General features: G+C 38.7%; 2 protein-coding genes across 2 annotated transcripts; one reads left to right on the top strand and one right to left on the bottom strand.

Moving 5' to 3' along the window:
- Positions 1 to 1,535: 1,535 nt before the first annotated feature.
- Positions 1,536 to 9,348, bottom strand: gask1b (golgi associated kinase 1B). The gene is made up of 4 exons (XM_063877114.1): positions 8,397 to 9,348; positions 7,115 to 7,332; positions 4,937 to 5,163; positions 1,536 to 2,765 (listed from the first exon to the last, which is right to left on the bottom strand). The coding sequence occupies exons 1-4, from the start codon at positions 9,277 to 9,279 to the stop codon at positions 2,558 to 2,560; spliced, it is 1,536 nt and encodes a 511-aa protein (XP_063733184.1). The 5' UTR covers positions 9,280 to 9,348; the 3' UTR covers positions 1,536 to 2,557.
- Positions 9,349 to 11,221: 1,873 nt separating this feature from the next.
- On the top strand, positions 11,222 to 17,427 carry tmem144b (transmembrane protein 144b). The gene is made up of 12 exons (XM_063877115.1): positions 11,222 to 11,461; positions 11,562 to 11,708; positions 11,830 to 11,952; positions 12,737 to 12,836; positions 13,054 to 13,134; positions 13,288 to 13,366; positions 13,566 to 13,645; positions 14,168 to 14,286; positions 14,693 to 14,812; positions 16,174 to 16,271; positions 17,002 to 17,055; positions 17,216 to 17,427. The coding sequence occupies exons 1-12, from the start codon at positions 11,371 to 11,373 to the stop codon at positions 17,297 to 17,299; spliced, it is 1,176 nt and encodes a 391-aa protein (XP_063733185.1). The 5' UTR covers positions 11,222 to 11,370; the 3' UTR covers positions 17,300 to 17,427.
- The last annotated feature ends 7,001 nt before the right edge of the window (positions 17,428 to 24,428 follow it).

The following is a 24,428-nucleotide window of genomic DNA, read 5'->3' as shown; positions in this document are numbered from 1 at the left end:
GATCACTTTACAGAATCAGCAGGGTGAATCCAAAGTGTTCTGTATGTAAGTATGATAATGAGCATAGCGCTGCATAAATGGATAGCATTTAGACTATCCTACAAACACTACTAACTTCCTGACATCTCCAACTGTTTTTGTACGGATAAAACCGAAGAGATTTAACGTGTGAATTAATGAGTTTAATGTTGATCCGGGGCCGATTTTGTTACTTTGAAACAGAGCAAAGCTAGCTGTTTCCCTGTTCATGCTTTATGCTAAGCTAAGCTAGCCAACTGCTGGCTACAGATTTATATTAACCATACAGAGATAAGGGGGGCGTCAATCTTATCATCAAGCTCTCCGCAAGGATCCAATGTGCTGTTCTTCAGTACATATTTTAGGTTCAGATTTTTATGGTCTGACTTTCACTTACCCAATAGATCTGCAGATGCCAACTCAATATACTGTAACACAATGAGCTGAAGCGTGCATGCTTCATATCTGTTAAAGCTGCAATAAGTAATTGACTATTGGACTATTGTATGAAGTCATTTTCATGCAAAAATGGCAGAAATGCCAATCATATAAAACTGAACGATTTTCAGTTTTGGACTGCCATCTTTGCAGTAGTCTGAACATCAGCCTCCTCTCCATAAATGTGGAGAGACTTCCATATATTCAGATTTTATGGATTTCAGCTTGAATGCATCCATAATGCATCTCGCTGAAAAAGGACCAATCTTTACTCCATCTATATGCATTTAGTAAGCTGAGTGCCTGAGTTGACTGACTAAGTAGCTGCTACTTTAGGCATGTTTGGAGTTAAGCATTTTGACTTGCAGAACATGACACAATCAAGTTTCACTGACTAAAAGCACGGATATAGGGGAAACTGTTATGGAAGATCCGGTTCCTGATTTATTTGAGTATGGCCTTTACATATTATTGCTAAAAAATCAGAGGTCTCCTATTGTCCGTGTGTGTGTGTTATTGTGTGAGAATATGAAAATAAGATCCGCTGCAGAGCACTCTGGGAACTAGAAGGGTCTTTCTAACACAAACATACAAAGGCATGGACCCCACTGACGCACTTATGCAGGTGACGAGGGGTTAAAAAAACATGCCCTGCACAGACACCAGAAAATAACCCACAAAGCCACGTCCAGCCCTGAGAGCCCAAAGCACGCTGTTTACGACAGCATGAGAAGTAGACACCACGCTCTGGCTCAGATTTCAGAGGCACAGACTATTTCTGACCATCCTTTGACACATTCTGCATAGACGTGAGAACATATATTTCCTAATGCATTTTTAAAGTTAGCTTTTGAATGGTGGCTATCTAATTTAGGACAATTATGAGAAAACATCACAACAAAAGAGATTCAAATTCATTTGCACGCCTGTCTCTGACTCCCACACTAATTTGAATCAAATGCTGCTAAAATCAACGTCAAAATTCAATAAAGCTGAAAAGAAAATGTTAAGTCAAAACTCATAATGAATGACAAATCAAAATGTGCTTCTTTTTCTCAAAAAATGATTTTATTATTCAGCAGATGTATTACAAATAAATGCTTTCATTGACTATCTGATGTTTGAATATCTTCAACCATTAATAAATAAATACAGTGAAAATGGTTACAGCTTTAAAAGGAACTTAATAGTGCATATAAAAAAATAACAACATTCGACTTCACTTAAAGTTCTTCAGAGATCAGTCAATGCTAAGTTTACAATGTCCAATCTTTATGACGGGTTGCTGTATTGTGTTATATATTAAGACTGTACACAACATTGAATTACTCATTAAAATGGCCATCTTTTTTCAGTGAAAAACCCCAATCAGTTACTGGATTAGGCTTGCAGCTTGTTAGCTATGCGATAAGAGGCTTAATCAACATTTAAATTCCTGCAACACACTTGACGCAAGGAGAAGAAAATAATATACAATTTAGTTCATTTCATTCATACACAATGCAAATTACTCTTACACTATATCCTGTAAATAATGACATAAGTGTTCTTGGCTCCAGGTCAGAGGGAATCAAAGACTTGAAAGAACTAATAGTGAAACACAAGACGATAGGATCAAATTGCATGTCAGCTATGGAAATGAAAGCCTTTCTTAGTAAGAAAAGTACAGGTTTCGTAACAACAAATTACTTGAATGACTTTCTGGTAAACAGTTATCAACAACACAACATATGCTATTTGGAAAGCAAAGTCTAGATTTAGAACAATTCCTTCACTAGCGGTATGAGAAAAATCATTTTTACAAAAACATATGGATAAAACCTGTCAATAATCCAATATTTAACGGGGAAATGATATGGTCCTGAGAAAAACGGTCTGCTGAGGAGGGCACCATTATGCTTTTAAGCTCTTATATTTAAGGGGATATTAAAGAGTTATGTTTAAATATGAACTTGTGTTTTTCAAAGGTACTTAATAAAATATAAGTGGAAATAATTTCAGTGTCTGGTAAAAGGATATTCTGTGAACCCAGTGGAGTCACAGGGTTCAAGTCGTTATTATGTGCCGCTTTAATTTGGCCACTAGACTGAAGTGACTCTCATCACACATTCATTGTTATGACATTGATCCCATGAGCGTTGATGTAGGTGAGGAGGACCTTGGCCCGCCTCTCAATTACATCGATCAGCTTGTCGATGCCCTGCCGGCCCCCCTGGCTCTCCCAGTATGTCTGATCAAGAAATAGAGATTGGAGGAGCTTCTCCCTCAGCCTCTTGCTCTTCAGTACAGACACCGCCTGCTCAGGGAGCCTAGAAAGACATAAAGTGAGTCAGGAAGAGTTCAATTAAATTAGAGTTTCAGGCAGATATCTCTGAGTAACAGCTTCTCTTGGCTGGGAGCAGAAAATAATCGCATTAGTTCAGTGGTGATGCTAGGTGCCCTGTTTTTATGAATAAAAGTGCCATTACCAACATGCTCATAAAAGATACAAATGAACATGGTATTGGAAATGTATGCAACTTTATCTGGGTTTTTTAAAATGCAACATAAAGAAGACAACTTTAACAAGAGGCAAAAGTGCAGAAAACAATAAAAGTTTAAGGGGAAGAACAAGCAAAAAACAAATAGGACAAATGTTATAACGCCTAGGACATTTTATCTTTCTTCTCTACGGTTTCCCTTCATGTGCAAAGCAACTCAGCAGGTAAGAACATCTCTGATAAGGTCTAAGGACGGGAGTTTGCATTTGAAGTTTGGGGGAGAAATATTTTTGGGGAATTGTTAAATGAATGACAACATATTCTGTGAAAGTGGAAAAAGCTGCAATACAAATAACAAGGCTATTGTGAGGGAAGTATAATGTACCAATAACAACACTGGATTCACAAACGTAGCCTAGAGGGATCACACCTTCAAAACAATCAATAATTAGCATCAGCCGACTTATCAGCCTACTACTATAGGGGGCTTCTGTGCATTGAACTCATCCTAGCCATTGATTGACACAATTCATTTCTCATTACTTGCAAGGCTTAACTGTGTGTAGTTGGTGCTGGCGTTAGCCTATTGGTAACGATGAGTCATGTAAGCTAGCTAACGCCCACACATGTCGGCAATGAGCAGCATTTGGTAGCAAAGTTTTGGATAGAGATATTAAATGCCAAAACAAATGTTTCTCTTTAAACAGTAATTATTCATGTTTTATGGAACTTGCTTAGTTTTTTTAATTGCTGGAAATGATCAAAAGTCATTGTGACATTGGACCTCTGCCTGTGAGTATTGCCAGTAGCAACAGATTCTTAGTTCTGGAATTTGTATGCTATTTGCACATCTTGCAAATCGGCTCAGTAAAAGGCTCCACTCCTAAATGAAATACCTGCAGAGATTGAAAATGAGATTGTGTAGCATGTGAAGCTGTGCAGCAGCCGGCTTGGAGCTGACCTACGTAGGGTACTTACTACGAGTGGTGGACTGGTGTTAATGAACTAACGTGCTGTTTGTTATTTGAGTCAGAGATAGATCGGAGTTCGGCCCACGATCAATGTTTGTATAGCTAAAATGACATGAAGAGGGAATTAAGCTTTCAAAATGTAGACTTTGAAGATGACTGGGAGACTTTTGACTGGCTTTTGACTACATTTAGGTTTTCAAACAGATAATTATACATCCAAAAAGAGAGAACACATTATTATGGCCCTTACATTTAGGCCAAAAATACACATTTACTGTGATGAGCCATCTGCGAAATAGTAATTATACCGAGACAGTTTCAAATTTTTAATTAAAAACAGGATTTAATTGTTCAAAATGTCATTGTGCTGTTGGAACAATTCGCTTTGTGCTTTGTGATTGCAACCAAAAATAAGTTTCTGAACAGGCCTGGCAAACATTAAACACATTCTTTTCAGATTATCAAATCTGATTATTATTAGTTTTAAATTAGAAGAAGATTGATACATCTGACAAAAGTTGTTACTGATATTTTAAGGAACAACACATTCTGAGTGAAATTGAATCTGTTTATATATCTTAATCATACCACTATCAGTATTTCAGTCTGACAACTCCCGTGTTTCATTGATATGTTTATTAGAAGCAGTATAGTTTGAGTTTGGCGTCTACGCTCAGGCCTCATCACTCCGCATATTAACATGGAACATTGAGTGATGATTAGATAACTATCCCCCAAGCCTACAGGTGGAAGCTGGGGGGGAAGCTGGGATGGTGGTGGGGCAGGCGAGCATCTCCAACGTGAACGCAGCAGCGTAGAAACAGCAGCGGCGGAAGCAGCATTAGCGAGGCAGAGGTAGGCAGATCCAACAGTTTAAATAGAGCGGCACATTTAGGAGACTATGTTTGGTTGGTTGCAAGAGTGACAAAGGGCGTTATGTTCGATTGTATCATTGGTGCTCGAGTTGACTGCCTGAACTAGCTCGCAGGCTTCGCCCCATTTATCACAGTTTTTGTGATCCATACTTACTCTTTGATTCCTTCCAGGAGCCTGAAGTCCAGGTTGTCCTCATTGCGGTCGAAGAAGCCCTTGTTGTTGGTGAACACCAGGTGTCTGGGGTCGTGTCCCCTGTGGATGATGTTTGTCAGCTGTATGTGTTTCTGGTCCCTACAGTCAGCATGGAGGCCCAGTTCCACACACACATCCTCCTGTCTGGGCCTGAACCCACAGCAGCTCTTATCAAGACGGTTGTGAATCTGAAAAATCAAAAAAGAACATGATGCTCTCGGTGGGGATTGATTCATTCATTTGTTTTCATCTCGCTTTTCTTGCCTTAAACATTTTTGTTTGCATGGTAAATAATAAATACACTGCATTAACATAGCGCTTATCCAATCTCTAAGGCACCTCAAAGTGCTTTCACATACATGTATACAAGTCAGCATTCACCCACATTCATAATGAGCCTGCCATACAAAGTTCCACTTGAAGCAACTAACATTTACACACGCTCACACACTTTTGGCAAATCCATGAGGAACAAGATGCCCTTACAAGTATTTAAAATGATCTCACAAAGATAATATTTGTATATTGAGAAAACTAAACCTATCCAGCCGGTTGTTTATGGTGGTGCTTTTTTCAAGAACTTTTCTTAAGCCTATAAGACAGCAATTCCTCCTACGTTACTCCTGTTCCCTGGACAAGGACAGGTGACCCATCGTCTCAATGGAGGCTTCAAACCATCTGTCAATCACTTAATTTCTAAAGCATTTGATTGGCAGAAGTCTCAGGAGATGCTACCAATGTCTAAATTAAACCAAGGATGGAGCATCTCAGATGTCAATCATTGGTTTCACTTGGGACTTGTTAAGTCAATGAGCATCTGCCAAGACATGAAGTGTGATTATCCACGATACTCTTTACCCGTCAATCAACAAGCCCCTAAAAATAGATGAATGTAGGTCCATATACAGTATCTTTAAATTGTAATGTAACTAATTTCTGTCTCAGCTAATGAAAATACAGGGTTTTTGTTTATTTTTTGGGTTATTGGGTGACAAAGTAAGCCAGTGAAGCATATCAAATTTGCTTTGTGCTTGATATGTTGCTAAAAGTGCACATTCATTCAAATAAGTTTCACAGCAATGGTAACTAAGAGGTCTAAGCATTGGCTTTACATGCAGGGGCCCAAAAGTTCAACATGTGACACCTTTAGTCTTTATCTATGCTCTCAGTAAGCTTGTATGTGAGATTATATTTAGGTTAAGTCATTGCAAGAATTAAAGGTGAGAAGCATATTATAAGTGTATTTAAGACCAATGTTTTAACCTATAGGCTGCGGTTTAGTGTTTAACTATAAAACGTGGGAAAACACACAGAATATGCTTGAAAAAAAAGACATTTAAAATTGATCATCTTGTATTTCATTTATAAATGTAAAAATCAAACACAAAAAAAGCATTGCAGTCGCTTCTCTGTGGTTTAAGAAAGGAACATCATTTAGACGAAGGTACACTAACTTTAAAGATACATTTTCGGTTTTCTCAGTTGCAAAGTTGAGTTTAGTTTTGGCATCTGTATTCAGCAGTAAGCAGCCTGTCAGGGTCTGTTAACGACAAGAAAGTTTATTTCTATGAAATGAAATTTGTTAGAGTTGTTCAATATCAAAGAAACCAATGTATTTTCACTCTTTTCAGATGACTTGCGTCTTTCATGAGATTTATTATGTGCCAAGTCTGTTCTTCTTAACTGCACAGGGTAAATGTATCTCGACCGTTTAAACATTAATTCATCAGGAACTTGAATAAAGAATAAAGATAAATTGTCAAAGCAGTGGAACTATGACCTTAATGCCAGACTTAATAGCAATAAAGTAATATATTTGAAAGTTGTATTTCTTCATTTCCTCACTCTGCTAGTTTTGCTCTTTAATGTTCATGCAATGAATGTTAAATAACTCTCAAGAGATGTTGTATTAATACCAAAAACCTTATCAGTGATCAAGGCTTTCCACACAGGAAACAACACTTCTTTTCAGTCCAAAAAAGGTTTAGAAAAGTCATTTAGGAAGCATTTTTGGGATTGTTAATAATGCTTGGACCACAATTGCACAAAAGCAAACCGAAGTAAAGACAGATGCAGATATTTCTTTTTCACATTAAGAGTTATGTGGATTTTGCATTGTTGTCTTACGGCTTGTGTTACCTGTAATAAGAAGTCAAACAGAGCCAGTTTACTCCACTCATAGTGATGCACCGTGGAGCAGCCGGAGTCAGGCTTCGGGCTGATGTTTTTATGCCAACACTTCTGTTTCAAGGAACTCTGGTACTCCCCCCACGTCATCCTCACGGTGGACCTGCCTGCAGCAAAGCCTTCTGGGTAGAGAGATGCATCCCATAACAACACTGGACATGGCTGGCCATCTACAGAGTGAGGATAAAAGGATTATATGGTCACATTTCAGCAACTGTTCAGTGAGTTTTTGTGGACCTATTTTTACCCAGGAAAAGCTTACTGAGCAATGCAAATGCTTTGTCGGTGGTTAACACATAAACACCTGCACAGCGAAACCTCGTTATGCTACCCTGTTTAATAAAGCAAATCAAAAGTGGTATTATGCAGCTCAATAAATATATACTTTCATGTTGCACATCATTCATTTGAAATCACGAAACAACCAACCATTAAGGAGAAGTGCAAAAAACTAAATATGTTTTCCCTTGCAGATGTTTCAGACGGTCACACAGTATATTCACAGATGGAATAACAGAAGTGTGGATGAGAAACAAAGTTGGACCACTGCTGTCGCCTGCTATATGCCCCCAAGAGCTCATTATAGTGAGCTGACATTCTCAAAATGTTTGAGAAGTTTGAATGTATACCTTCCCTGACCCGTATTAGGTTCAAATATGTGGATACGTTTTGGTCTGTACCGGCCCTGCTTTCAGTCTAGCCTCTAAGGAAATAGTCCGGACTCGTGTTGTCCTACATTCCGAGTGTCAGAGTTTCAGTGACTAAAGCACATGGCACAGATCCTCAGCACATCTTTTCCTCCACTAGACCTTCACTTCATAGCACATGTGTGAACTGACCTTTCATTAAATGTGTACGTGACATGTACTTGTCCACAAACATTTAAAAGGCTTGTATGATGAGTGTGTTTTGTAATGGCTTTACCTCCAGAAAACAAATGTATTTGTCATAGATTTTATCTGTAGGGGTATTTTTTTATTTATGTTTTTGGTCTTTTTGTCATAGAAAGGTTTTGTGTTTTGATGTGAAAGGTGCAATAATAACCCAGAGTATCCTACACTGAAAGGAATACAACGTTGACTGAGGTTATAGTTATATAAGACATGACGAAAAATAGGACAAGTTAGATGAAGTAATCACATGAATTAGCTTGGTTTTAAAAGTGCTCTACACCAAGTGTTATCCAGATTGGGTCAGATTAAAAGATTCGTTGTCCTTTCTCCTGTTGACATACCGTGTAAAAAGCTGAACTTTCTGCTGACAGCTGGTAAGGTCCTATTGAGCCCCAGCACCCTGTCGAGATGGAAAGCGAACACCTCGGTGGTGTCCACGGGGTTGCTGATCACTCCACACTGCCCTCCACATACATTGTTCCCTTGTGTGTCTCTTTTGTTGCCCATTGAAACGCTTGTCTCGCCCTCAAATATTAAAAGTGACGTATAATCTCCATGATAAGCTTCTTTGACGCGCAACATTTTGGCATCCGCCAGAAAGCGCATGGCTTTCACGTCCTGAGGGCTGAGCCATGGCGGTGCCCTCTGGCTGTAAATTCGGATAGAACTAAGGGGAGAGTCTGCCTGTGCATCTGGATGATATGTAGGGATTATATCCAAAGATTTATAATGAACATCCTTGGTTTCTCCCAAGGTATTCTTATGTGGAAAGTTTCGCTGAATTTGGCCCACGTCCCGCTCCACAGTGCCACGTTTGTTCTCCTTAAAAGCTGATTTAGCCTCCGTAATCCTTTTCACTTTTTTCCTCAGTTTTGGTCTGATTGTTCCCCGAATATTAGCAGGTTTCAGTCGCTTAGTCTTTAGCGTGATGTAGACCACGTTGGACCGTGTCGGGAGCACAGAGTTCGCACCGGTCTCCACATAGTCTGATTGAGCATCACTAATATCCAAATTATACAATCCACGGGTGTGTCGGTACTTGTCTTTATCAGTCCTCCTGCCCCGGTGCTGCTTCGAGTATCCAGCTTGTGAAATCACCAACAATAAATAAATAACACACACGCTAGCAATTATTAAACTCCTGTTGGAAAGAGGGCACCTCCGGTAGCTGCTGCTCTGTCTTAGGAAAGGGAAACGCAGCCAGTGAAAGCGAGACTTCCCCATTAGAACTTATGATATTATTATGGTTGAGTGTCTTTTTTTGAGCCAAACTCAAACCAGGGAGGAGCGCACAACTTCCGAAACTCATTTTGGAAAGGAGGATTTGTGGGAACGTAATGCATGCAGGCAACTGCGTGGGATGGACAGGGCTGGGAAACCACCCTCTGACCCAACATGAGGACACTAAAAGTTTGTGTTAACCTATTTCTACGTTCAGATATAGCTTTAATCCGAAATGATAAATTCAAAGAACTGAAATCATACTTGGATCTTATTTATGTAGCTCGTGTTGCCTGCATCATCCTACATATGCTGCAGAAGTTCGTTGAATTACCGCGGACAAAGTTATTTCTTGTGTTCTGCCGAAGTATCCAGGTTATAAAAAGTTGACATGTCTATGTTTTGGATATCCTCCCATACATTTTTAATCCACACACATTCAATGAATAGAAGAGCTATCCTAGCAATTTGTGCAAAAATATAATTCATGACAAAATGTATATATAAACGTTAGAGTTAAGGGGGATTATTCAAATACAGACCTAAAACCATTCCATTATAGGCCTGTATCCATGCGTTTTAGGCGACCTCTGCTGGTCCAGGTCCTTAATCTTTAATTGACTGAGGGCACAGTCACATCCTCCAGACACAATACAATTGAACTACAATTGCAATACATGTGAAGAGTAAAAACAGTTAGCAGCAGGAAACAACTATATCCTCCTGTGGAAGGAGCTGGACGCAGGGGCCCATTAAAAGGATTTCCTGAAGCCGAAAATAAAATGGCTAAATATAGAGCTATTGTTCTGTGGCCTATATAAACTCGTATTGTAGATGATGTAGATAAGAGCTGTCTTCCTCAGAAAGGAAAAGATGCTTTAAATGTGCAGATGTTGAAGAAGAACACATTGTCAAGGTCAACTATACCTCAGTGTACAATGTTTCAACAGAAAACCATCCATTTACATTTTGGTGGACACAAATAATGTTGAAAGTGCAAAGGTCAACCTCACCTGATCTAGCCTGCTTGATATATTGTTGTGCTGGGAAGCTAAAAGTATAGTTGCATATTAATATATTGTGAAATGTCATTGATTCATTGTTGTATCATTCATCTGGATCCTTAACTATAGCAACTACGGTTATCAAACCACTGTAATATTATGGCCTAAAATGTCAGCCTACAATTTTTTCCTTTGAAATGTTGCATAAAATAAAAGCTGATTTTAATAATCAAGTGTTTGAGTGAATATACTTAGTTACTTCCCACCAACATGTGATCCTTTTTTACTATTAATAATAATAACTTTATTTGTATGGCTCCGTTAATGCAGCCCAAAATATAACAGAGTAAGACGAGGTACAGAAAAGCCTTGACAATTACTTAAAATGAGTACAAAATAAATAGAAAGAGTAGGGACCAAATATGAACTATGATACGTCTGAATTCAACCCAAATGAAAAAGATAGGACTTTAATTAAATACTTTGCTGTTTTCAGATGCAAGGGGAGGCTGTTCCACCGTTTACGGCAAAAAGCCTAAACAGAAAGCAGCCTTTCCAGATTTCTTCTGGAACTTTTAAAAGAAAGGAAGTGGAGGATCTAAGTGTTGTTGAAGGGTTGTAAAATGAGAGGCAGTCACTCTCTGATATATGAAAGGGGCAATATTTTTGTAAGGCTTTGTAGATCAACAAAAGGACTTCAAGCCCCAGGAAATCGATGCTGCTAACCAGTACAGTGAGTCCAGTGGAAGGGAAATCTCTTTTTGTTGTTTCGCTTTAAAATCCTGGCTGCAGCGTTCTCAATAAATATTTGAAACGTATAATTTAAGTAAAGTAGAAACATGTCTATGATTCAGCACATCTTATGTTTTACCAGAGCCACTAACACATCTCAGAAGACTTTTTCCCCACCTGTGCTGCAGTATTTGACTCCCTGTGGTCATGCGTCCACTGCAGCCTGTGAGTTAGATTGAATGATTGAGTAATTGGCAGCACCTGGCTGAGCTTTACTCCTCACTGCACACACACACACACTCACACACACACAGGGACACTTGCTGTTTTAACACAGAAAACAACTTTTACTTTTAACATGCTTGAATCAAAATGCCCGCCTTTGCTTTTATTGTTTACCACATTGCTGATGGTGAGCTGTAACAGTACTGAACATGCTGCTGAACAAGGTGAGTGAATCGTTTGTGATTAATGTTCAGGAGCCTGATGATGGCATCTTGTCTGAAAACAAACATCTTTGGTGTTTGCTTTGCTTTAAACGTTTTCCAGATGGTGAAAATGCAGTAGCAGGCGACTTGATGAAGTTTAAAATTACCAACTCGACTCACTTTTCCTATGGATTAGCTGCAAATGTGGTTGCTGTGCTATTGTACGGAAGCAATTATGTTCCTCTGAAAAGAATAGAGACTGGAGATGGTAAGCATACAGCTCTTTCTTTTCTTTAATATTTCAGTATAAGGAAGACCATTTCCAGCAAAATGCAAGTTTCTTTTGTTTGTTGCATGCCTGTAATTGAATCTGCCTGTTTTGTTTACAGGTATGTTTTTTCAGTGGGTGTACTGTTCAGCGATCTGGGCTGTATCCATTGTTGGAGACATAATGCTTGACTCGCCCAAATTCCATCCTTTTGCAATGCTTGGAGGTATCCTCTGGGTTACAGGTAAAAGCGAACCTCAATAATTTGTCTTGTTTTTCATGAGATTGAATGCATTTGTGTCACTGGAGCAAGTCACCTTCAAGTGTGGATGAACCTAGCACACGCTATTTCATTTTAGAAGTCAATTTTAAAACGATGACATTGAATCTGTTGCTGTTAGGGAGGCCAGTTAGACCAATGTTTTGTTGGTTATCGGGATTCAGCTAGTATCTTCTATTTATCCTCAAGGGGAAATTCAGTTCTTCACTCTGGTTTTTACTATTACTGACATACACACTGAAATACAGACACACTAGCACCAACAGGTCTGATAGACATGCACTATTGAAGAGGTCGTAGAGCAGAGCGAAGGGGCTGTCAATTTTCTGCCACCCAAGAGCACTTGGGGGTCCGGTTCCGTGTTTAAGGACAACATGGCGTTTCCAGGTGGTGATCGGCTGGTATCTAGCTACCACTCAACCCTTCATATTTTTTGGCCAGATTGGGACTTGAACTGGAGACCCTTTGGTTTCCAGGCCAAGTCCCTGAGCTGTGGCCTGTACATCTGGCTTAAAGCCTTGCAATTCATTTTGAGGCGTTTTTTTATTAAGCCTTTTGGCGATCAAGCATTCCACTGTGCATGAAACTGGGAAAAAAAATCTTCCAATGTATTCCTAGTTTGGATTGCCTAAAACCTTTTGCAGTGCATTCTCCCCTCCTCGCTTTATTGATGACAGCCACACGTTACGTACTACCTGTATGTGTCATGCATGATGCTTACTTGGTTGCTCCTCCATGTCATCCACAGGCAATATAACAGTTGTTCCAATTGTGAAAACGATTGGCCTCGGCCTTGGGACTTTGATTTGGGGCTCTTGCAGTTTGTTGATGGGCTGGGGCACTTCACGGTGAGTCAGAGTTATGTTCCTCCACTCAGAATGGGAAATACATTTCCTTTCTTTAGTTAACTGTACATTAAGTAACTTTATATTATAAGGTCATTCTGGGATAGAAGAGTTTGAAAACAATGGTTGGGTCATGTTGCATAGATTTCACCGCAGGGGACTTTTTAATTTGTCAATTTGTTCAAAACAAAGTGAGTATCTGAATGGCTTTTCTTCCCAGGTTTGGCTTGTTTGGGATTACTCCACAGGATGTTTCCAGGCCAATATTAAATTATTGTGGAGCTGGGATGTGTCTTCTCAGGTAATATTTGAATTAGAAAGTATCCCACCTTTCAGCCAGTATGATAATTATATAGCTGCAACAAGAACGAAAGACATCACTGTCTAATATCGAGTTATGTTTTGGATGTCAGATGACTGATGTGATTATTATCTTTTTGTTGCTTTGTTACAGTGGCCTTATCTTTTTCTGTGTGAAAACAAATGTGGAATTGCATCCAATCACTGAATCCATTCCATTACTTCTTGACAGGGTAAGGGCATCGATTTGCTGTTGGTTTATTTTCAGCCTCACCTTATTTAGAAAAGCCATTTCTCACATCGAAGTGGAATCAAGTTCAATAATCTGAAGGACAATCCATCCCTGTTGTGATGACTTTGACATGCTATATGTGTTTTGGTGGTTTTGAAGTACAACACAACCTCATACAAGGATTCTGTCACTTTCTACAGAGAATAAATTCGAGCAGTTATTGTCCGAATTCCTCCACGTTCTGGATAGACCTCATCGGAACAAAGACCAGGCGTTTCATGTAAGCTCGGTTAGTTCAGTCAGTGAGCACAAATATTGCAGAAGCAAAGCAAACTTTACATTTATAATTAGAAATGTTAATTTAGGAAACAACAAAGAACTTTTTTTTTTTTTTTAATTAAACCCCAGGCTTTCACCAGAGGACTTATTCTCTGTTTACAACTGCTGGCAGGCTTGGTGTTAAATGTAACCCGATTTGTCCCTTGTCAGACTTTTTGCGAGATAACATTCAGTACACCTTTTTTATTCAGTCATGACTCAAATCATTTCCCAAATAAGACATTACATTTTAGTAGGTGGTTTGCAAAAATAAAACAAGCCAGCTGGAATACAACTTTCAATGCAATTAGGCAATCAAATGGTAAAAAGCAAAATTAATGGCAATAGACACTAGAAAAAGCTTGTGTGTCCACTTGGAAATGCTAGAAAAGGCCATGCTAAGTGCCACTTCGTATTTTACCATACGTCAGTGGAGGTTTGAAATCCATCCATCCTGCAGTTTCTGAGTTTCACTCTTCATTAGAGGCTTCTTGCTGGCTGTTGTGGCGGGCCTGCTGTACGGGTCCTTCTATTCTCCCATCCTCTACATCCAGAACCATTCATCATGCCGGGACAGCATGTTCCACGGAGCCAGTGTCTATGGTATGGGTTGAGTGTTTGATAACAGCCTTCACTTTTACCTCTCTTTTTTTTTTTCCTTTTATAAGCTACTGTCGATACGTCTTACTTAACGGGGAAATGGACTAACATTTCCTTCCTCTAGGGTTAAAGATCATATGTCACCATTATGCTATAAATAACACCTGATCCTCCAGCGTACCAGGTTTAACATCCAGCTTGCTGAGAGTCCCTAAAGTCAGTTTCAGTGCGGTAACTCAAGGATTAGTAAAAAAAGGACACCTTCCCTTTTTTATGCTGCTTTAAAGTAGCTCTAACTTTGATATTGGCTGTACTGACTCTAAAAGGAAGGGGAAATTGATGTCTTCATTGCAAACCTATAGGGAGTAAAAAGGAATAATGTACCTGTCAATTCTTATCTTCTCAACAGACCTCGACTATATGCACTCGGTGAGCTCTGGTATTTTTGCTACAAGCACAGTGTACTTTGCCATCTACTGTGCTGCCATGAAAAACCGGCCCAGAGTCTACTCCAGAGTCATTCTGCCAGGTAACACACTCTTTATCACTCTGTGTTTTGTGGCATTACCAAAGTTGCAACTGCTTTGATCATTGTATGCAACTGTAAAATCTATTGCGCTCATTCATGGGACCTTAACCTAGTATGTTTTTCTCTTATTGATATTCTTACCCTAAAGGCATTGAGGTCATGTGTTTTGGATCAGTGTTTCCCAACCTTTTCCCTAAAGAGACCCCTTATCCTTTCACTTAGTAAACTTAAGATTCCTGACAGTGACACATTGTGTGGTTATTTGAGGTAACAAATGTTGGGTAATGGTACAGAACCAAAAAATGGTACAGTTAAACTGAATATTGACCAGATTATTACATGTGAGATGAGAAGAAAAAAAAGTGAATAATGGGCCGCTTGTATTTTTATAAAGAAAAAAGTTGTTCACCCTTTTTAAGATAAAGAAGGCTTCGATGACTCCAATGAACCCCAAATTGTCTGTAATACTAGTAGTTTCAAACGTAAAGCATCCCATAGAAAACGACACATAATATCCGGCCAACCATGATTACATTTTATCTTTGACTTGAGTTATTATCTTTAAAAAACCTGCCTGTGCAGTGAGAGGTTGTTCTTTTCACTGTGAATCATTTGTGTATTCTACAGTTTGGACTTATCTTGTTCTTGTTTCAATAAAAAAAGGCGATTACTAAGAAAATAAAGAGGTTGCAGACAGATTTGACTTGATAAGAGAAGGATTTATGCGAGTGATTCTCAAGGGAATATAAAAGAATATTGGTTGACATTTCGACAAATGATGTTGTTTGCTTGTCAAGCGCTGGATTCTTTCACCTCTTCTGACAACTAAAAACTATTCGCATGAAATACTCCCAAAAGAACATTCTCATGTCCATATTCATGAAGACTAAAAGCTAGGGGTGTTGGCCACAGTATAGTATAATTCATCAGCTAATTCAAATCAAAACAGTTTGGCTGCTACGCTAACTTTTAATGGAGAGAATGCTGCCTCTGTAATTGCCCCTCTGCCCCCCAAACGCATTATCGCATGAGATAATTTTGGTGAAGCTGGATGGTAATTTATGGAGGAACATTTTTTCTGTTTTCCCCTGTGATGGCTTCGGGCTGCTTTGCCTTGACTCCTTTTCTAAAGGGACAGCAAACTGTATTAAAATAATTCACCTCTGAAACTGAAGTGGTACTAACTAAAATGAAATGCAGAATCTTGCATAATGTTGCTTTAATTCTGTGCAAACAGTATAAAAGTTATTCAATGTAGAATGTGGAACATCTTTTCCTGTGTTATGTCACTTGAATGTACGCGCTATGTACTGTATTTGAATCAAAGACACAAATACACTCGTCTCCTTTTTGCTCTTCAGGTCTTTTGTGTGGAATAATGTGGGCTTTGGCCACATACTGCTGGTTCCTAGCCAATAACTACCTGAGTGCTGTCATTACCTATCCTATTGTCACCGCAGTAAGTACACCATGTCCTGACAGCTGAATTGGCTGGGTAATTGAAATACTTTCTGTTTGCCACCACCTGACAAACAGTAGTATGAATCTTCAATTATATCTGTCAATGATGGAAGGAAAAACACTGGGACAATTGACATCAGTCTTGCGGATGTTTCAGTTAGGTTTGACACGTCAGATTCCCTCAATAGTCTTACATTCATTAAACTGTCCAGATGTCCCGCTGCAGACCATGCATGACAAATAGGTTCAACTAATTGCTGGTATCGAGCCGTGCATGGTTTATTTTTTCAGATTTCTGAGATGTCTGTCTCTGATTGGGATATTACCCCTGTGGTGCTTTTGCAAGGAAGCATATAAAATGTGCAGAATTTTAAAAAGAAACATTAATTTCCCAGAAGATCATGACCGGCCAGTGAAATTCAATGGCAATCCACACATTTTATTTGACTTTTACTTTGCCAACCTTAAGAGGAATTGTCTTTTTAATACGAGTGTCATTAAGCGAAAGGTGGCGGGTCATCTAACATTCAACAGGTATTTTTTTTGTGGCATTTTTGGGTGCAGTTTAGCCAGACTTAATGTAAGATGGATAAACCTGTTGGTCTTTTTTTTTCTGGTGGCATGGGACATCCTGCATCTTGTATTCCTCGTACTGTTATATTGACATTATTGCTTCACACATTGAAACGACAAGACAATTACACTAATTCATTTGTTTTACTCTGCAGGGATGCGGTCTGGTTGCAGCTCTTTGGGGATCCTTGGTGTTCAAAGAGATTAGGGTAAGCAATATGTTCAATCTGGTTGTAAATGATTTAGTATACTGCATACTAGTTTACCAAGGAGAACATGACGTCCTCCAAATGAAGGTTTACTGGTGAACAGCTTTTTAACTTTCAATAATGTATTTTGTTCAATAGTTCCTTTTTCTTTCTTTCTCAGGGATTAGTCAATTCTTTAATCTTCTCCTTGGCATCCTGTGTCGTGCTGACCGGCTCCTTGCTGACCGCCATCTCAAAGATCTAATAAAGCAGAAGACTGTCATGTGAAAACAGCAAGACATGGTCATATTCATTAGGTAAACATATTCAAAGAATGTGCTTGGTTTTCTAAAGCCGTTTGAAATGCCATTAAATGACTCTTAAAAAACAAAAGTGGAAATTGTGTTTTCCTTTTGAATTCTCATAGCTTGCATTTGGCGACAGCATCTTATACACAAACGCCCTCGTGTCTTTTGTTTGTTGTTTAGTATAAATATTTGTTGTTAAAAAACAATTTGTTACAGTTGTGCTTTGTTTGCTTACTTAACACACGTTTCCCACGTTGGCTGATGTCCACAAAGTAATCTTTTAGTGACTACTGTAACATGCTGCACATTTCTATTTATTGCTGTCATAGTGGTTGTTTGAACATACATGTTTTTTGTCAGTGACATACTTCACAAATCATGCTATTAAAACATCTTTGATACGACATGACTGTGTGTTTGCTCTTAGAAATATCACTTTTATATGCAGAGTATTTTTAATTTCGCTCTCCACCGGTGGTTCTTCAAACCTCATGGCCTCATGCCCATCTAGTCCCCATGGAGCTCAGTGCGAGTGCAGTGTTGTGACATTAAAGCAGTGTGCTCTTGATTAATTTGGAGCGTGCACCAGGGAGAATATAGTTGAGCATGCGTCCTCTCTGAATCAATATATGACGTTAATTAAGTCAAGAAGGAGGAGGTCTTTCTGATCTTAAACAATGTCACACAAGTATTAAATTAGTCAATTTTGAGTAGCTGTTATGAATATATATATATATAGCGCCGCGGGAAAAAAATAAGAGACCACTTCAGAATTATTATTTATAGGTATGTTGAGTTAAAGTACTTTTTTAAATTGTATTCTATAAACTGCTGACAATTTTTTCTCTGTGTTGGAATTCAACGGACACTCGAATGGCTGCCATACATGTAGAGATGGTCTCAATTTGTTCTGTGTGTGTGTGTGTGTGTGTATGTGTGTGTGTGTGTGTGTGTGTGTATAGGTGCATCTCAATAAATCACAATATCGTGGAAAACTTCATTTATTTCATCAAGTCGATTAAAAAAACAAAACTCATATATTATATAGATTCATCACACAATGTGAAACATTTCATGGCTTTATCTGTCTTAATCTTGATGACTACGGCTTACAGCTAATAAAAAACCCAAAATCAGTATCTCAGAAAATTAGAATATCACATAAAACCAATAAAAAAAACGATTTGTAATACAGAAATGTTGGCCTTCTGAAAAGGATGTTCATATGTATGCACTCAGTACTTGGTTGGGCCTCATTTGGCATGAATTACTGCATCAATGCGACGTGCAGTGAAAGGCGATCAGCACATTTTAATTGACTGAATGAAATAAATGAACTTTTCCACAATTTTCGAATTTATTGGTGTGTGTGTGTGTGTGTGTGTAAGTGCGTGTGTATGTTTGTGTATGTGTATATATATATACATACATACATACACACACATATATATATATATATAGAGATATATCTTAAGCAGTAAAGATTGCTACTTGAGCCCTTTATTATTTTACTGATTTCTGTGTATTTGTTCAGCAAAACCCTAAAAGAGAGTTATTGTATCAAATGTATCTAAATAACCCAATGTGACAAATTGTACATTTGTCTCAGGGGGCTTTAGAGTTTGTACATACTACACCCTTTTTCCTTTAGACCCTCACATCTCAAATAAACATAGGAAATCATCAAGTTTGCCTGTCAAATACGAAAGAATCAACATCCCCACGGTTTATTTACCCTGGTCCTTGCCACTGGCATTTTGTTAGAAGCCTTCATATTTTGTGAAAACAATTATTTCTGGGGTTTTAAAAGTGAGACTGGAAATCTGAGTTGAACTATTTTGCATCATGCCCTCAGATTCCCCCTAGCATTTTTGAGGAAGTGAACTTTTTGGAAAGACATTTTTTGGCATTCATGCTTCAGCAGACAGGTAAAGGTAACAAGAGAAGACATCGTAAAAATGTGAGATAAAACGTGTTGCCCAGATAAGACACGTAATCACAAAAGAAAGTGACATTTACCGGAAACCACCGAAAAGTTGAAGTCTTTCTCATTCTTTCGTAATTTTCTATAAACTTTGAGTCCCTTATTGGTTGCGTCAGCTCTACTTAAATTCACACACAGTGCTGAATATCAAAGTTAAGGGTGCAGCACTACCTTGACATCTTCGCTGGGGTTTCCTGAAAGCAGTTAAGCTTGTGGAAAATTGGATCATCATTTTCATTTCTAAACCATTACTGTGAGGCACTGGGTTCAATCGCTCATGTTAATTAGAAGTAATATCCAGTCTGGCTGGAAGCGTGTCTGTTCCCACACAGCACCTAAGTTAAACTTGGCAGACAGCTGTGTAGATACTCGGCTAGGCTATTCGAACGCTAACTGAATGCAACAGCCCCTCAAATCCGCTTTGTTTTTAATAAACACCAGGATGTGGGCTGACAGGGAATGCATAGTGCCTGTATATGAAGAGTTTAATCTCTGCAGAGGTGCAGATAATAACTTGGGCGCTGTTAGCTTCAGTTGCATTCATCAAATTTAATTCAGAATCCAAATGGACCCATGGAGAAGTTGTGAGCAGACTGTGTAATTCATTTAAAAATTCACTTACTGATTTAGAGCATGATTAAAATGTGCAAATGAAATGAAAGGCCCTAACATGAAGTATCAAATTGGACTTCAAATTGTTAAATCCAACTTGTTATCCTCTCTTCACTCCAACAGATATTCATCAATATATTTTAGGACGGAAAATCTTAAACATGATGATCACCTGTGGTTCAGATTTAGAGAAAAATTCTACTCCGTCTTTTCAGACCGAGGCACAGAATTGAAACAGACCTCCGTTGAAACTAGAGCACGGTTTGTCATGTTCAGGCACTTTTTAGTAAAGAGCTTTAGGTTAAAAAAGAAAATTTGTCATAATGGAGTTATCCTCTTAAACAGGATTAACAGAGAGAGAATCCTATCCCTTTAGTTATGTAAATCTTGCGAACACACAATGTCAGGGAAATGTCTTGTCAGCTTGTTAGGACAACCAAATTTATACATGCACAATTAGAGTGTGCAGTTTATGTAAGCATGATGCAACAACACCAGGTGTTTCTAAATCAGGCATGGCACAGTAAAAGTAAGTAAACCTAGAACAAACAACAAGTATATTAGCTTTCATGTTTTAAATCCAACTGCTTGGCTAATATTAAATTAACCATGCTTGCAAAAACTAAACTCAGTGTATGTACACCACAATGAACCACTCTCCTACCTGGATGCTATAGTAGCTATTGTTCTTTTTTGCAGAAGCTGATGCTCAGAATCTCATTTATTCAGGAAAACTGATCCCACGATTGGTTGACATCTGGGCGGTTCGCAAGATCTTTTCTCCCACTCTTCTCCCACATTGTGAAGGTATAGGCTGTGATAACCTCATCTCAGTGGGGGCAGGCATTGTCATCTCGAAGGATAGAGATAGCTCCCAGATTGTGGAGATATGGGACCGCAACCTGCTGCAAGATCTCCTCCCGTTATTTCTTTCGCATTTAGATGGTGTTCAATGGTGAGAAGCCTTGTTCTGCCAGTGGTGGATTTTCACCCCATACCAAGTTACTGCCCCCACTGTTACTTTATCAATATGACAAACAGAGCTCAGCTAGAGAGTTTCCTGTTGGACACCACCAGGGAAACTAGACACATTTCACAAGGACCCTGTTGCCAAGTTGTTTTTCTAACTTGAGGGGGCGTTTAAGTGAATATAACTTCTTGGGAACTCATTTCTCAGCTTGTTTTGACATGATTGTTGCAATTTTAACCAAAGGATAACATAACTTGTGTGTCCACCGTGTGATTTGGATCTGTTTCAAAAGGAAATAGGCTCTTATTAGGCCCATGATTCAGCCTTACACTTCATCATTATATGCCTGGTTGTTTTTCCTACTACATCTTACCAAGAGGTGAATGAAACATACAGTATTTCCCAAAAGTGTTGAACTATTAACATGAAGTATTCTTCCTGTCTTGATGTGATTCATTTTGTCTCTCCAACAGGATCTATATCTCGCTTTTGGGTAGTTTATAGTTTGTGTGCATTTTTCCCTTAGGGTCATTATCTTGACGTTGCATTTGTCAACCAAATGGTCCAAAGCTTTGCTCCGGTTGTGACTGATATGGTTATTAGTCATTCACAAAGTGCAATATGGCGATTGGAAGGCCTAACCTGATCTTATCGTTGTGCATCTATCATGTCTACCATCATGGCAGAAGTACAAGAACCAGTTCAATGATGCAGTAATAGATTTAATATGCATTTGAAGAAGAAACCTGAGCTCAAAGGCTGTTGATGCTCTGTCTTCTGGAATCTACAAAATGACATAATGTTAAACTACTGTTGAGGAATCACCGGATAAAGCAATAATATCAGACTTCCTGTACCAGGGGTATAATCTGATCATATTTGTTTCATTCTTTGCACGAGAAACTGGACTCTAAATGCTCCAAGCTAAATTATTTGATATATGTTTTCCAGCAAACTATAGGCTATACACAATCTAGTTTGGAGATGCTCTGCTTTATTTTTGTTTAGGCTGTAGTGTGTTATATGGGTTTCTGTGCATGTAAATGGTCTGCAAAGGCTAAAATCCCAAAGTTACCTCCAGAGGGAGTTTCTCTCCCGCACACTCCCCCCCTTTCTAATACACCTCCATTGGACCCCTTTGTTTATTTCACTAACATGAAGACTCCTTGCACTCAACTGTATATATTATTGTTTTGCTCTCTAATGCTGGTTTATCCTATTTCTATTTTGAGATGTTTTATGTTTTTAGAATTGTTTATTTCTACTCTTTTAATTTCTAATTAAGTGCAATGCCTTGTTTTGTTTTATTCTGCTCCTACGCAAATATTTCCCAGCCTTGGGATCGAAAAAGTACCTCTACCATTATCTTATCTTATCTTATGACATCACTACATAACGTTTGCGCGTCTATTGGCTAGCGCTGAAACACATTGTATGTGATAGAATAAGGAGCGGGCACCTCTAAGCGGTTAACCAATCAGAGCAGACTAGGCTCTGGTTTCAAACAGAGGGTGAAATCACTTTTGTCCTTTTGTCATGAAACTATTCAGTGATACAAACCGATTGTCTTTGGACGAAATCAGATTTCCAGTGAAGTTTATGGTCTTTTTTTCGATCATTTCTTTTGGTGAGCATTTGAATTACAAAAAGAAGCTTTGGCAGACATAGATTGATGCTGTTACAATGCATCAAACTAAAGTCAAAGGAGATAAACATTTTAGAAATTCTAACACATTTGTCATCTTTCACGTAACCTTGATTCAAACAGGACACGGAATCTGTGATTCATTGCTCTCTATTTGTAGCTTCTTTTTTTTTTTCAATTTTGGTAACCCCACAGTCAGAAATGATTGGTAGTTATTAAGAAATATTTTCACAACATTTGATGGTATTGTTCATATGCATCCTTTAAGCACATTGTTGACTACAGCAGCAGATTTACTTTAATGTTAAGACTACCAAGATTTCTATTTCCCGATGCCTTATCCATTTTTTCGTCATGTCTTACTTCTCCCCCTTGATCGAGCCTTCATTCGTTAGCTGTCATTTTGAATTTCTTATTTTAAATGTGAAGCTCATCTGGCATGCAGGGCTAGTCTTGCGCCGCACTGAGCAAATACCTCATCACAGTGAGCCTGCAAAGGTCCTTTCATAGGTCACCTGTGGGCAGGCTTGGAAAAAAAGTGCATTTAAAAGGAACAATGCAATTACAGTTGTGCTGATGTTTTCAGAATCCTAATTAAACAACACATTTCCTGCCCTAGTTATACACACAAGCTTAAAATAGTCCCTATATTATGTGTTATACATACATACATATACATACATACAAACACACACACACACACACACACACACACACACACACACACACAAACACAAACACAAACACACACACACACATCACAAGCAGTTCATTTCACCCATGGGGCACAGCTGTGTTCTCCATTTATTTGTCATTCAGTTATTATTTCTGTTCACCACAGGACTTCGAGCTGCTGCTGGATCTTCTACTGAGGGAGTCTCAGTTGAAATTGCACCGACAGTTTCATTAAGATGGTTAATAGATCACATTCTCCCCCCTCATCTTATCTACTCTTCCTTAATTTCTGTGATAATGCCACTAACTTACTGAGCTCTTACAGAGGCGCTTAACAGAAGACCCATTTTAAATCAGGCCCCTCAGGATGGTCAGTCCATTAGGTCTTCCATTGTAGTTTTACTGTAGGACTCATAATTAATGATCATTTGGGTCAGTAAGTCCTAGTTGCCCTTGTTAACTTTGGGGAATGGGGTTGGATATTTATCTGTTATTCTCAGTCTACTTCCCATAATATCCAGTTTCTGTATCCAGAGGTTGTTATGATGCACACCGAAAATAAGTTCTGCTTGTGTTGTCTCCCCTTGTTAGGGTTGGTGGGGGGTTACTTAAGAAATAGTTTAGTCAGACAGAAACAACGTGTTTATTTGATATGTTTATTAGAAGCAGCAAATAGTTTGTGTTCGGCGTCTACGCTCGGGCCTTAACACTCCACATATTTACATAGAACATTGAGTGATGATTGATTACTATCCCCCCGAGCCTACGGGTGTTAGCTGGGATGGTGAGGCAGGCAGGCAGTAGCAACGTGGAAGAAGAAGCAGCAGCAGCATTAGTGAAGCAGAGGCAGTCATATCTGGGAGCTTAAATAGAGCGGCAGGTTTAGGAGAATATGTGTATGTAAAAATGTTACCTTAAAAAGAAGAAATCAACATATTTAGGATAAAAAATGTATCATCTGCATAGAGATTGTTTTACAAGAAACTCTGCCTTACATTAAGCATATTCAAGCCGGAGCTATACACCAAAAAAGAAACACATGGGCAGATACTGCAGTATAAAAAAGTAGAAAGAAAAAACAACAGGTACAGGAGCATAGATTCAGTCTTAAAGTATTAGCCTGCAGAACAGTACAGCTTACAGAGAAGAAACCAATCTTTACAACAAAACTACATCACATCTCAATGAGCTGTACTTTTG

The sequence above is a fragment of the Eleginops maclovinus genome, chromosome 23, assembly GCF_036324505.1.
Source record: "Eleginops maclovinus isolate JMC-PN-2008 ecotype Puerto Natales chromosome 23, JC_Emac_rtc_rv5, whole genome shotgun sequence".
Lineage (NCBI taxonomy): Eukaryota > Metazoa > Chordata > Actinopteri > Perciformes > Eleginopidae > Eleginops > Eleginops maclovinus.
This window is presented reverse-complemented; position numbering and strand designations above follow the sequence as displayed.

Coding starts and splice junctions, on each gene's coding strand:
- gask1b (XM_063877114.1), bottom strand. CDS start 9,279: ATGGGGAAGTCTCGCTTTCACTGGCTGCGTTTCCCTTTCCTAAGACAG. Junction 7,333..8,396: donor AAAGTTCAGCTTTTTACACG/GTATGTCAACAG, acceptor CTCACTCTGTAG/ATGGCCAGCCATGTCCAGTG. Junction 5,164..7,114: donor TGTTTGACTTCTTATTACAG/GTAACACAAGCC, acceptor TTGATTTTTCAG/ATTCACAACCGTCTTGATAA.
- tmem144b (XM_063877115.1), top strand. CDS start 11,371: ATGCTTGAATCAAAATGCCCGCCTTTGCTTTTATTGTTTACCACATTG. Junction 11,462..11,561: donor TGAACATGCTGCTGAACAAG/GTGAGTGAATCG, acceptor AACGTTTTCCAG/ATGGTGAAAATGCAGTAGCA. Junction 17,056..17,215: donor TGGTGTTCAAAGAGATTAGG/GTAAGCAATATG, acceptor TTTCTTTCTCAG/GGATTAGTCAATTCTTTAAT.